The following is a 14,502-nucleotide window of genomic DNA, read 5'->3' as shown; positions in this document are numbered from 1 at the left end:
TATCAGAATTAAAATACATGGGGAGGCCCATGTGTTCAAAACTAACCTAATTTTAACTCCTTGTTGTGATTTGATTAACACACCTTACACTCTTTTGCTTCTCTGATTACTAAATTCACATAATATTTTACACAAGGAATGTGCATTGTAAGAGCATGAACTGAACATTAACGGATTTTGGCAGGCAAAAGTTTTTTATGGAATATATAATTATTCTATTTTTCAAAGACCCACTAACTCAATGACTAAGCACAAAAGATACTGACTGCCACAGACTGGGCTCTCCTGAAGCTGTTCTCTCATATCCCTACCCAGGGTATTTTAGGATGCATACCACAGATGCCCTGCCTCCAGCCCTTCAAGGACATGCCTGCTGTAGCACAGTCTCTGGCGTAAGTAGAGAGCACACTACACAGTGCAACTTCACTCTTCTCAGCATTACAGGTGTCATACATACATTTCTAGGGGACAGAAAAAGACATGGGTATTATTATGCCAAGCTCACAGAAGAGACAAGAAAACATACAGCAATTCAAAAAGTAGTCAACCAATATATTTCTGAAAAATATCTATACCAGCCTCCCATGAGGATGCACAATTTAGGACATGTCGAAATGGATCATCTGAAAATGCACAGAACTGAAAATACAGCACAGTGATGACTGGCACTTGTGTGGAGTGTGGCCAGCAGATCAAGAGAGATTATCCTCCCCCTCTACTCTGCCCTAGTGAGACCACATTTGGAGTACTGTGTCCAGTTTTGAGGCCCTCAGTTTAAGAAGGATGCGGAACTGCTTGAGCAAGTCCAGCAGAGAGCTACCAAGATCATCAGGGGGCTGGAGCATCTCCCTTACGAGGAAAGGCTGAGAGATTTGGGTTTGTTCAGCCTGGACAAGAGAAGATTGAGAGGGGATTTCATCAATACCTATAAATATCTAAAGGGTGGGTGTCAGGATGATGGGACTAGGCTCTTTTCATTAGTGCCCAATGACAGGGCAAGGGGCAATGGGCACAAGTTGGAACACAGGAAGTTCCACCTCAATATGAAGAAAAACATCTTTCCTGTGAGGGTGACAGAGCAGTGGCACAGGCTGCCCAGGGAGGTTGTGGAGTCTCTTTCCCTGGAGACATTGAAAAGGCACCTGGATGCATTCCTGTGCCCCCTGCTGTGTCTGATTCTGTACCTATCTAGTGTGCAGATAAGATACATCCAATTAAATGACAGCTGCATAACAGAAGATGGTTTAACAGGGAATCACATGTAATGACATCTGAAGAACTAGTTAGGTAAGCGTAAAGGGGCGTTAAAGGCCAAATTCTTTTAATTGGGTCGCTGGACAGAAGAACCCAGGTACAGCCAGTCACTTAAGAGCAGTAGGGTCATACTGCATAGATGGTGACTTAGCCTGCCATTACTGATGTCGTGGAAAATGCTTCCATGAATCATGGTTTAAAACCTGATGAGAACAGCAAAAGTAACAGATATCTGTAAGAACCTGGTTATTCCTTTTCCTTGACTGAAAGCCACAAATTCCCATTTTACTTATAGTTAACATGAATTCTCAGGCAGATGTATTTTCTGAAGGAAACTTGGGAGAAGTAAAGCATAAGCCATATTTTTAAAGGTACCTGAAGACATATTAAATTTTAGGCAAAATTTCAGGCTCAGGTATTTTTCAGTAAGTAGTATCACACACATTCCCTACATGGATTTTCTGTATTTTTGCAGAAACTTCTTTACTACTGATATAAATGCAGCACCTCTGTAGCTCAACCAACTTCCTCAACATCATTAAAAAGCTGTAGACCAAGAGCGCTTATGAGCAGCTTCTTGCATTCTAAATACAAGGAGGCTAACATGATTCCACAGTAATAAATGGGTTATAAATGGTGTAAATATAGTACATATTCTCCCCTCTGATGTGAATTTTAAACCAAGTCCGAGGGAATCCATGGGACTGAAAAACCTCTCGGTTCAATTCCACACAGAAACACTGTGTGCTTTTCAAACAGTGACCAGTTTTCAGGAACAGTAAACCCATTTTTTCCTGTTTTGCTCTGGATCATGCAAGAAAACTGTCAGTGATGGTAGTCACTTAGTATTTTCAGGGCTGCAGCCAAAAAGGCCCATCGTATCTTGCATAAACTCTCATTTTGTTATTTCTATCATCAGCACCAGTGAACGTCTTTGCAAACAGGAATTACTGTAACCTACTTCTTTCCCCTAGGCCAGACTACCTTCATGGCAAATCAGTCTCTGGACTAGCTTAAACCATCCGTTTAGACCACTGCCTTACCTTGACGTACACAGAAGCGTCTACAACAGAATGGCAGGTAGCAAACACACCGTTTGTGTTAGACAGAAGAGCACACCAATGCTGGGCAAATTTTTCTGAAGTGAGAAAAAATACCATTGTCCATAGTCACTTAAACCATATTACTGTTTGACTCAGTACTTTTATCAGATATCACACAGAACTGGAATGTCCTGAAATGTTCACATAATGCTAAAAGGAAATATGGGGCATTAACATATCAGGGTGATAAGCATAGTTGGATGGGTGACCAGCCATTTCCCTAAAAGAAAGGTTTCACCTTCCAAGTACTAACATTATTACTGTGGTTGGATTTGCAGAACATCTGCAAAAACTCCCCATTTTCATCATTTTCCATCAAACTCTCTTAATTCTTTGCAGTCAGTAATAATCAGTGAGCTGTGTGGCTATGAGCCGCAGCTTTAATTACATGTGGCAATAGCTAGGAAAGTACAGTCTGAATCCTACATATATCCAAACCCACTCAAAGTGAGAAACCAGACAGGGCACCTAGTACAGTACAATGCTAGCTAAAGTCAGTGCCGTTGGTAACTTATTCCTTTTGACTTCACCACAGCTATAACAAGCTAGATTGAATTATCTTGCCCAAATATTGACAACCAAGTATGCTCTGCTTTAAAGCTAAATTGTTCTTATTGATGCTGTGTGTGCTTTTCAAGTCATCAGTGAAGAAGCTGTTTGCTCTTTCTTCAGCAGTGCAGCCTTTTGTTTTAAAAGCAAAGCTGTCACCTTAAAGACCTGCAAACCCCAATATGTCCTCTCTCATAATAGCCTCAAATGCAGTAGCTTTTGATGTTTATGAGATTTCTAAAGCTTTTTTGGTTATCTGCTGTGTGAAAATTATTTAGCACTGATAATCCAGGGATGAAAAGCCTGCTACCTTTATCCACACTGTTTGAACAAGGATCTTCAAAGCTGTCCTCCACATCAAAACAGCTGGCTCTAGTTTTCCATGAGTTACCAAAAGCAGAAGCTGAGTCTTCCACAACTCCAGTGACTGTTCTGAAGTCATCAGTCTGGATGTTATTGAAATTGCCACAAAGGCCTTGTGTGGGTGGCAGTGAAAAAAATAAAAAAGCAAAAGAAAATAAGAAATCACTACATAAGTGGAAAAAGGAATGGCTTCTAGATGAACACTCTTAGCTCTATAATGGACCTCGCCTGAGAGAAGCCCATTTTCCTTCAGAGACAGGAAGTCTGACATTCCCACAAATCAGACAGAACCCTGTCTTTAGAATGTAATTATTATTTTTCAGCATTAGAGTAGCACTTAGTGATAGCACAGAGATTGGAAGCTGCTTAAATGTGTTTCAGTAAACACTGGCAGACAGAGAAGTGCCTTTCCCAAAGGCTTATAAGCAAAGGCTTATAAGCAAAGGAAATCACAAAAGCAAAACAAAATGGGTTGGAATGACAGGATGCAATCCCATTACACAGATAGGAAACAGAAGCACAAAAAGCTTAAATGATGTAAACAGGAGATTGGTGGCAAAAGTAAGAACGTAGTTTGGATCTCGCAAGTCTCTGATGAAGGCCTGCTTTTAGAGTCTAAAAGACCTGCTCGCACTAAGCATCACAAAGATTATCTGATTTTCTTCAGCAAATTGAAGGGTTTAGCCATTGCTTTGTTTCAGGAAGGCTATATATTTAACCAGGGGTTCTAACATATCGAAGTCAATACAAAATCAAATAATATGTTCACTTAAAGTGATAGACAAGCAGCTATAACTCAGTTTAGAGCAAACTGAAAGAGCATCATGTATCCTACCAGATGTGCTATTCTGGTAAGAATGATCAACTGTTATGGAGAGCTGCATTATAGGTTTCATTTGTACTTGAATCCGTACTCCAGTTGAGCTCAAGATTTTGATGAAAAATGTAGAGGGTCTGAAGATGGTGATGCCATCTGAAGAGGGAAAAAAGAAAATAAAAATGTATGCACCTGCAAATCTTTGCGAAGCTGAGTAAATAGGAACTTCCATTTACCACTGCATCCAGCGTAACACAGGAATTTCCAGGGAGTCCCAGTCCTAGTATCCACCCAAGTCAAATGACCTAACAATGAGCAGGATCATGTTCTTTTCAGAGAAAGGAGCAGGAATCCCTCTGTAAATAGGTGTAGGCTAGTCTGAGGAAGATGTGAAGAAGAATGTTTACCTTTGCTTACTGGCAGCTTCACAATGAAGTTGTTCATGTAGATATTTCCACAGGAACATATTTTTATAGTCTGCAGGGAAAAAAAAAAAAAGAATAAGCCCACAGTAGTGAATGCATATGACATGAGACCGACAACAGCAACCTGACAAGCTTCATTAAGCATTAAGAAGTAGTGTCTTCAAAACATGATCACCTCTGGCATCAATGTAACTGAGTGTCTGGATGTCATACAGTAACTTAGACCAAACCTCTAGGTCATAAAAAATTAAAAACCCTCTCCATAAGCAACAGCTTTGATTGAGTGCTCTCACATACTTAAGAGGTTTGAGAATTTGCATGACAGATGTTACACGTAGGTTAGATCCAGCTAATTGGAGACGTAACATACCCAAAATTAGAGTTATCTAACTCAAACTCCCTCAGTAGTCAATGGAGGGAGACAGGCCCTTCCAGAAGAACACCTAATACCTTAGGTGGGCTGACTTGTGCTTTGGAGATCCCCACCTTCCTTTATTGACTATAGAGGGAGGTTAGGATGTTGGATCTCCTAACAAGGCTAGGACTGCATGAGTTAAATATCAGGTGGAGACAGAGTGAATCCGTATAACTTTAGGAGTGCAAAAATATGAGCCCTAACTCAGCCTCCACTAAATTCTTTGCGAATCATGGCATAACCTTCAGTAGGAGAAGCCTCTGGCCTTCATTTGGAGAATTCCGATACTTCACTCATTGCATTAGGAAAAACCACAGGAGTCAGAACTGTTGTAAAAAGGGGGTCCTTTCTTGTAGAAATCTCAATCTTTCAAAAAGAAACAAGTGAAAAAGTATGAAGTAATGAAGAAGAGAGGGAAAGCCAATGAGGATAATTTTTAGCCATCTACCTCTAAAGAAAACGGCAAAGCCAGAATCCAAAAGAACTGGAGAGGAAATAACTCTCATAGAACAAAACCAATAAACACATGCACCACACCATCTGCTGGTATTAATCTTGCTCTCTCAGGACTGCACAGACCAAATGAGCCCACAATGTTAGAGAAATCCAGTCTTTAACCTAAATAAAAGTGACATATTATGTGTCATTAATTAACGCAAGTTACTTACAGTTCTTCCTAGCGTGATTAATACATTCTTTAAGCAAGTCATTGTCTTTGATGTCCCACACTGGATGATCTCTCCAATCACCACAAATGTGTCATCAGTATTCTGAAAAGATGTGAGAAAAGGGTTGTGCAGACATTGTTAGCATACTACAGGAAGGGAGCTAGAAGAGAAAAAAGGTGTCTCTGAAAGGCTAAAATGGAATAATGAAAGAACCAGGGCATTTAATCTCTAACTGCAAATGGCTTTGTTTCATTGCCAAAATCAATAGGGTTTACTGCCTTTTCTCTGCACTCTGTTTCCTTGCTATCAACCTGTGTGGGTCATGTATTTGCAGTCATGTGGGATTCAATCTTCTTGAAGGAATTATTGCACGTTCACTTCCTTTTGACAGTCATACATGAAAAAATGTTCAGGAGAAACACTTAAATCTACACAGATACATCCAATAAGAAAATTAAATAATTTTAAAAAAAAGATGTAAAACTATGTTGAAGTGGCAAAACTTGCAATGCATTGCAAATGGGAAAATTTACGGGGCTTAAGAATAAGCATGTGTTGAAGTGCTTTGATGGATTGGTGCCATTTAATTAAATTAAGCCATATAAAGCTCCAGCATGGGTTAATGCCTCATGATATTCAAGAAATTTAGGAGTGAGGTAGGAGAATGTTCGTACCTTAGCTAAGACATAATGGCAGTTGCCATGAAAATTGAATCTCTTGTTATCAAATGTTGTTATATGGAATCCTCCATCTATCTTGCAACTTCCAGAACAGGGCAGAGAGATACAGCTCCAGTGGCCTCCTTTGCAAGTACTGTACAAAATACAAAAACGAGCAGTTAGAATAAACATAGTTTTAAAGGAGCAAAGGTGAGATAACATCTGTATCGGAATCTGCACAGACCACCCTTTTTGACTTTTTAGCTTGTTCTTCGGCTGTCCCCGTGGGAGGAAGACTTTATATTAGGCCCTTAAAGTGTGAAGGTTGAATGCCTCTCAATGAGAGAGTTAACTGCACTGGGCTTTGAACTAGCTCCTTCAGAGAAACACTGAGTTGGTCAAGCAAGAAATATTTTTCAGGGCCTAAATTGTCTACTCTGCTTTTTAAAGAAAGAAAGAACCTCTTCAACCAGGATCTTGCAACATTTTATGTTACTGATGTAACTATTCAGCAAGTTGCTAATGCAACATTTCAGCAACTAATTTTGGAGGACCTGAGATAATAAGCAGTTAAAATTCTTAGAGCTCTGCACACAAGCGGAGAACAGCCTGGCCACAGTAGCTCAGGTGTTGAGAGGAGTAAGTGAGAATTTGGCTAGATGGGAACCACCCAGAGCTCATCAAGTTCAGTTCCTCAAAATTGCAGGTTTTGAGGAGTATTTCCTCAAAATGCAGGAAATATTTAATCCAAAGGGGGTTGCAGAACATCTGGCCTACGTCATCATGTGCCACAACTTATTTAATTCCTCCCTATAGTAAAGGTTAGGCCTATGGTAAAGAAACAATGCAGTGTCACAGGAGCTCAAATAACACATATGATGGTTCATTCACTAGATCGGTATCAGAGTAAGAAATAAAACTGTTTTGAGAATAATATACCTGAGGTCTTACCACCTTTCATTAGCGCAGAATGGAGATGGGTTCAAGCTACAGGGTTATTTCTAAATCAAATATTTCTCAAGGATCAGGACTTTTGAGATCCAGGCCTTGAAACAGACTTTTGTAAATCTAGAGGTCACTGGACATATAACTCATTAACATGGTATGACTCTTTGCCTTACTTTAGTGGCCAATGCCTTTGAATTAAGTAGCAGAGTCTCATTTTCTGCATTTGCAAGTCTTGAGCTCAGATTTTGCTGACAGTTCCAAGCAAGGGTGGTAACTGTGGTAACTATGTAAGATTGAGGACTACCTCTAAGTTTTCCTCTATTGCTGAAATTCAGAGCCAGGTTTTGCATTGTTATTTAAGGCAAATGTTAGTAATATTAAAAAAAAAAAAGGAGAAAAGGACAGAATCAACTCATCAATGCTCTGAAATAAATGCCTCTGCCTTGTTAGTGCAATCAAGTTGACAACAATACCAGTTTTGGCAGGGAGTGGAGTAAGTCCCTCCAGATGAGTAGACTTTGCCTTGAAACATACAGGGGCAGCTGTCTCTGGGGATGCATTTTTTTCCATCGAGGTCATCAAGGATAGTTCCTGTTCAGACACATTGGCTAGTTAATATTCCTTTGGTGAGTCTGGCAAACACCATCAAGGAAGATTAGAATAAGGAAAAAACTCTGGAGTATTCAGCACTTCTGTAAATGAATGGGATATGTTTTAAGGAAAACACCATACAAGACCCTTTCAGATGTTAATAGATGGGAAACATTTCTTACTAGAACTCAAATGAAATCAATGCAAAACCCAAAGAATATCTCTGTGTGTTACTGGAATTTATCACTGTGAGCAGGATTATCAAGCGCAATTGCAAGGATGTGAGCCAGTTTCCATCCTTTTCTAATTATGAATCTAACAGAAATCAGACCCTCATCTTAGCCTCTACTTCATGTGCAAACTTACACATGCACATACCTGGCAATACATTTATATTACGTGTGACTTAAGCTACCTCAAGGTGTAGCCTCATAATAGGGAGGCACCTCATCAGACATTTTCAGCTGCATTCTTACTATCTAGAGAACACCTCTTCTCTTTCCACATGTGTACAATTTTTTTCTGTCTATTCCTTAGAAATCTTCCCCTCCCTTCCTCCCGTGTCATTGTCTTTAGAGACCTGATTCTTGCAAGAAGGAAGTTGTTAAATTGTGCTAGAAGAAATTGTCCCTTGATATGTGTGACCCATTGGAAGAAGTGAACTGCCTTACCCGGAGGACAGAAACAGCCATCCGTACACGGGGCTTTACAAATCTTGCTCCTTTCTGGGTCAGCGCACGTGTCAGCGCAGGAGTTTCCACATTCCATATACTCCATGTTGTTTGGGCATTCCTGATCTGCAAGACCAAATGAAAATGGGGTATGTTAAAGATGTATTTATAAGAGCTCTCAAAGCGTTTTATCATTACCCAACTCCTTCCTCCTTTCTCCCCTATCTTGTTTGCAAAACTTTCTATCTAGATGTGCCATGTTTGTTTAACCTCTAAAGGAACTTTTTATGGTCACTTTTACTTCATCTTTGGACAAAACCGTACTGCTGGGACATATGAGTTATTTCACATTATTTTCATAGCTCAAGGTTGGCTGAAGTCATGATACAAGCAAAGGACACCAGAATAATTTATCGAGTCATAACAGTTTATTTTTGCCTGAAACATCGGTCTTTCTGGCATTAATTTTCTATCCCAATCCACACCAGCAGTTTGGGAGAACTACCTCTAGCCTTCCCTCTGGATTTACAGTGATTTCCTGCTCAGTAGCTGTGACTACTGTGTATGAAAGAGCAGGATAAGCTAAGGAAAAACATATTAGACTTCTCAGTGACTTCTTCTGACTAGATATCAACATTTAAAACAAGGCTGTTTAAGAGTTAACAGGGCATGGTAAAATTCAAAAAAGAACTGGAGAAAACTTAGCCATAAGGAGGAAGGGGACAATATTAAGCTATAGTTCTAATTTTAGGACCAAGATCAAGTTAAATTTGTAGAAGCTTTTCCATTAACAATATTTCTGTCAAAGTACTTCTACAGACTGATTCATAGTAGTTACAGAGCTCCTAGGTTTGCTTTTCTGGGATCAGAATACATGCATATATGTCCAACTTGAAAGAAATCTCCAGAGTAGTAGTTACTTACAACAAAGTTCTTTGGTTCTCCACTCCCCAGGGTCTCCCTTCCTGAGGACACAGTCTCGAGAGTACTGGTTTAAAGTGCTGCATATGCAGCTGGAAACCAAATCAGAATGAGAAGAATTAGATACACAGTGGCACATGTCCTCAGAGCAGGTCTCTACGTAGTCATCAAATGCAACCACTTTGGGGCAGTTTCCAAAACGGGACATAAGTTTCTTGCATCTTTTTTTCTGTGAAAAGGAAAAGAAGGGAAGACAAAGCAATACTTGCCATTTTAGCAACTTCCAGGTTTATGGATGTGCATCCCAATTTTTGATGACACAATTCCAGGGTCACAGGAAAATTCAGGTTGGGAGAGACCTTGGGAGGTTATCCAGTCTAGCTTTCTGTCATGAGGTCCTTTTTCGTGGACTGCAAGCTGTCATTCAATTATGTATTTTCCCACTATCTATTTCTTTAATATTGTAGGATATTCTTTCAGCTCTAAGATCAACATTTTGCTCAGATTCCTGGGTAGGTTCCTGAAAAGTTCAGTTCAGTGCATGCTTTGCAATTAACACTTGTTTCAACACAGTGTCTACAGGGCTGTAGTTCAGGAGGGTTTATACTTCTTGGTGACACATACTTACATATTTACTGCATCTATTGTCCTCCCTCGTAGGATGTCTTCCAGTGTTGTCATCCGGACTCACATCAGCACACTTTTCTGATGGATCCTCTACTTTGTGGAAGTTCCCAAACTGCCTTGGATGCATTTTATACCCTGAAAAATCCCAAGATGCAACTGAGTAACTGCCTACAATCCTTTAGATCAGTTAATGGGCTATAAAGATGCATTTAATCTTTGGGCTCTAAGGCAGTATGCTCTTCACCAAATGCCCAAATTTAACCACATCATCCACATTATAGAGGATAACAGCCTAATATAACTTCTACTGAGCCAGAGCCAGGAAGCTGGCACACTTGTATCAAGGCCTGCTGTCAGCCTGGGCATTTATAATCACATGAGACTCTTGACCTTTCCATTGCACCTCATCACTTCCAAAGACTTCTGTTCGTTATGAGTGTATTTGATCTTACAGAGTTTTGTATTTGCATATATAATGGTCATACATTTTAGTTTACCTTCTATGATCACCATCTAAAGTACAGCCTTAGGTGCCTATGTTTGTAATCATCTGGAAACCTATTACTTTTTACAGGCTAGAGAAGAAAGGAAGAGGGAGCAGGAGGAAGATGGGTACACAATACATGTATGTAATCATTACACTAGCTAGAGGGGTGCATTTTCCCAAAGCATTAAAAAAACTTGATCCTGGATGTGAGAAATCTTTCTGACAAAGTTTTACGTTTATGTATTTTATGGAGACTATGAATAAATTGCCAGTCTCTGTTGGTTTGCTGTTTGGGCTTTTTTTAAAAAAAAAAAAAAACTTTTTTAAAAAAAAGGTCTAATAGATTTCTGACCAGGTCAATTCTCTTGTACTGGCTCAGTCCCATAACTAAGTGCAGACCTGACAGAATGACTTCCACAAAATCATTGTTTTCAGGTGCTTTACCTCTAAATTTTATGGAAACAGAAGCCCTTCTTAAGTCCTGAGCTCTTGGAGCTATGTGATTTGCCAAGGAACTCAACTGACATTAAAGACTACAAAGAACAAAGTTTCAGGAAGACCATGAAGAAATGGGATTTTTATTCCTGATAAGATTTTTCCTCAAGAGAAAAGAATCTGAAAGTGATAAGAAATTTTGAACCTTTACATGCAGTGGATCTTAGCCTGGGCAGGCAGACTGCTGCCTGCTCAGCACAGGGAGAAAGGTGTATTCAGGGAATAAAGGAGAGACATAGGAGGCTGCCTGGTCCCTGGGTGTGGGAACATGTTATGTGGGCAACCAGATAATCCCGGTCTGTTTTTCTTAGAGCTATGCTTCTCCATAGGAAACTGTTTCTTGAGAAAAATTTGAGCCAGCTATTGCATTTGTGAAGTAAAGGGCAGAAAAAGGACTAAGATGTATAAAAAAAAAAACTTAATATGAAATATGAAAAAGAGTGCCAAATCTATCAGTACAAGTGGTATTTTCAATCAAATCTCAGGATTCTTTCTGAATGGATGAGGTAGATGAGATTTTTTTTCTGGTGACTTAAGAAGCCCAGGTATTACATGAAGGGATGATGTTATAACTTTGGCTTCAGTCCTGCAGCTAATATCCCTGGATGCAGGTTTCTTTCTGCTCATACTGCTGCAGGATTGTAGCCTCAGCTGTTTGCTGTGTTGGCCTTTTTCCAGTTTAGTGCAATATCTAAGGGTGTCAGTGGATGGCACCACGGTTTCTGCAAGGATGCTCAGTGAAATCTCTCTGGCTCAGTGATGAGGCTTTTGTTTCATTACAGAGGCACAAATAATCACACTAGATACCCAACTGTAAAATGATGAAAATGGAAGGACAGAAAATACACTTGGACCTCATTTGAGACTACAAGTTCCTTGAAGTTTGCTACTATTAGTGGGAAACCTGGCAATGTTGCTGCATGGTAGCCAAGCAATTAATTTGGGCCAAAGAAGTTTGAGACTCTTGCAAGTTTGTAAAGAACAGAGGAACCCAAATCATCCCAGAACCTCTTAAAATACACCTCTTGTATATGGAAATGTTCATATGTTTCAGAGTGTCTGTCAGAAAATCTCAGACCCTGCTTAGAGGAAACAGATATCAAGTTTCATGTCACATATTAATAGTTCTGTTCTATGATGTATTCATGGCCTACCATCCAAAATCAAATCATTCTTCTCACTTCCATCATAGTTCCCGCATAGACCACATATTTTCGCTTTATATGTTTCTTCCAGATCCAGCTACAAAACAAAAGGAAAGAGAAAACCCAGGGTTTAAAGCCTTTTCCCCACATCAGCAGCAAATGTTACAAAGTGGTTCACGATAGAAAAGCACAGTAGCAGAAATGCTTATTACCGATTTGTAGCAGTCTCCTTTTCTGTTACAAACCTGCCACAAAACTTACCTGCAGACAAGTTGAATTTAATGGGAATATAATCCTCTAGCAATTATCATTCCTACCTATTAAAGAGCTAACTGAAGCATGCTGAATACCAGACTAATCCTTGGACTAATGTCTTCCAGTATAGAGACACTTGCAAGGTACCACAGCTCCACTCTGGGCAGGCCAGATAACTATGCTCTGATGTTGGATGCTGCAAAGCAGCAGCTTCTGGACAGCTTCTAGCCATACCTAAGGCTTTTTCTGGTCCATAGGCTAAATTGAGAAATTCATAGCATTTCTAGGGGGTGGGTCTGTCCAGCATAACTTTTCTGCCTATACTTGGGGGCAATAAAAAACCAAGTTAGCACCTTATTGTCTTGCTAGATAAAATTATTGTACCTGTTCACTCCTACATGCTTAGAGGGTAGTACTGGTGTCACTATTAATTAGTACAGAGGGAGCGGGGAAGCAAATACTTCATTAAATCAGAATTTGAATACCACTTGATTGTTTCCTGATTTTTTTTCTCTCTATTCACCTTCTACCCTCTCTCTGAACTGCAAAACATGACAAACAACTTTCATTTATTTAATCTCAGTCCTAACTGTGAAGGATTCACACCCAAAAAGTGTAAAACACTGTTGCAGAAGATGATATTTTGCGGTGGCTGTATAGAGGGGAACTCCCACATAGCAAGGGTTTGGAATAAGAGAGGCCAAGGACTAAACTAGCCACACAGAATAGTTTCCCCACACAAGATGTGCATCGAGACAGAGGGTAAATAACAAGTCAGAGCTGGAGGGACTAGCTGTGCTGCTGCCACTGCCCCATGGAGGGAGTAGGTAACTACAAAGGTACTATCTCCAGGGTCAACAGTGGCTCCTTTTGTCACATAAAATTAGTTGGGAATGCCTGACGGTTGTGCCTCCATGCCCTGCCCCATGAAACTACTACCTAGTTTGGTATGTCCCTATCAGCTTGTGGATACAGTGATACCTCCCTGCCACAATCTCTTATATCAAGATGGTGCCTGCATCCAGCTCTGCTTTTCATCGTTGATGAGGTTCACCAAGAGAAAGACAACTAACTGGCTGTTCATACTAGGAGAGTGTCAGCCCAGTTCCACTTGAGTGTCAGGCCCAGCTTGGAAGTGACTTGGAAGTAAGCACAGGTGTCCTCAATCAGGATGCTCTTCAAGCTGAAGGGCATGGGGATCCTGGAAATTGGAGGGAACAAAACAGATTGCATTAAGAAAAAGGCTGATTAAATCCTCTCAGAGATATAGGAAGAAAAACTAGAGACCAGAAGGAGCTAAAAAAGCCATGGGGACATTCTTTTCAAGGTCAGCCTTCATCCACACAGTGCATTAATTTTAGGTATGATCACCTTGTCCACTGTGACCTTTAACCAACCTTAATCCACAACACAATGTATTTTGGTCATGAATGTGTCAATACAACATTGGCCACTCGACTGATACCAATGCAGCTCTGCTTGTTTACATATCCTGAGGACCTGACCCAAAAGGTTATGAGGGGCAAGTTCACAATACTGGGAAAATGTCCCTCCACATGAGGATACTGCAGGTTCTCACCAACCCTCCAGGCTTTCCTTGACATTTGGGATTCACAGAGGTGTGAAGGGAGGTCCGTTCTGTTACTCATGTACTGACGTGACTCAGACCTACATTACTTTTTATTCTCACCAGGAAAATTATCATTTATTTTTCCAGAGCCTGACAACTTAGAAAATCAGAAAATGGCTAAAATATAGGAGATTTTTACCCCTTTGATTTAGAAGATACTCTCGGCTTTCTACTATAATTACAGCTGAGTGATGTTATTCTATATTTGGTTGTTTCCAGAAGGCTGTCAAGAGAAGACAGCCCATATGCTTGCAATTTTCTCTCCAACAAGATTTTGAGGATTTTTCCCCGAGTCAAAGCTTGCCTTGGCCCTTCATACCTATATGCTGGGAGCAGGTCACTGCAGTTCTCATGAGGGCTGCCCTTAAAATTGTGTCCAACTTTCAGCTACTGTTGCATATGACTTTTTACTTATGGCATATTTTTACCCTTCTGTTTGCAGTTTGCTTTCTGGTTCATTTCCGCTTGGAATTAAAGGT

At 40.1% G+C, this 14,502-nt stretch overlaps 1 protein-coding gene across 1 annotated transcript in view; it reads right to left on the bottom strand.

The window, feature by feature from the left end:
- Window positions 1-14,502, bottom strand: part of LOC104044366 (mucin-5B) — a 44,090-nt gene that overhangs the window by 27,032 nt on the left and 2,556 nt on the right. Inside the window, exons 3-15 of the mRNA XM_009504182.2 lie at window positions 13,480-13,594; window positions 12,148-12,235; window positions 10,013-10,146; window positions 9,388-9,613; window positions 8,464-8,589; window positions 7,675-7,792; window positions 6,269-6,407; window positions 5,595-5,696; window positions 4,494-4,563; window positions 4,105-4,242; window positions 3,217-3,381; window positions 2,298-2,392; window positions 335-461 (exon numbers count right to left, since the gene is read on the bottom strand). Of these exons, the coding sequence (XP_009502477.2) occupies window positions 335-461; window positions 2,298-2,392; window positions 3,217-3,381; window positions 4,105-4,242; window positions 4,494-4,563; window positions 5,595-5,696; window positions 6,269-6,407; window positions 7,675-7,792; window positions 8,464-8,589; window positions 9,388-9,613; window positions 10,013-10,146; window positions 12,148-12,235; window positions 13,480-13,594 (1,643 nt within the window). The remainder of the gene's footprint in view (window positions 1-334; window positions 462-2,297; window positions 2,393-3,216; window positions 3,382-4,104; window positions 4,243-4,493; window positions 4,564-5,594; window positions 5,697-6,268; window positions 6,408-7,674; window positions 7,793-8,463; window positions 8,590-9,387; window positions 9,614-10,012; window positions 10,147-12,147; window positions 12,236-13,479; window positions 13,595-14,502) is intronic.

Source organism: Phalacrocorax carbo, chromosome 5, assembly GCF_963921805.1.
Source record: "Phalacrocorax carbo chromosome 5, bPhaCar2.1, whole genome shotgun sequence".
In the NCBI taxonomy this organism is placed as follows: domain Eukaryota; kingdom Metazoa; phylum Chordata; class Aves; order Suliformes; family Phalacrocoracidae; genus Phalacrocorax; species Phalacrocorax carbo.
The sequence above is the reverse complement of the archived record's forward strand: the minus strand, read 5'-3'. Positions and strand labels throughout refer to the sequence as shown.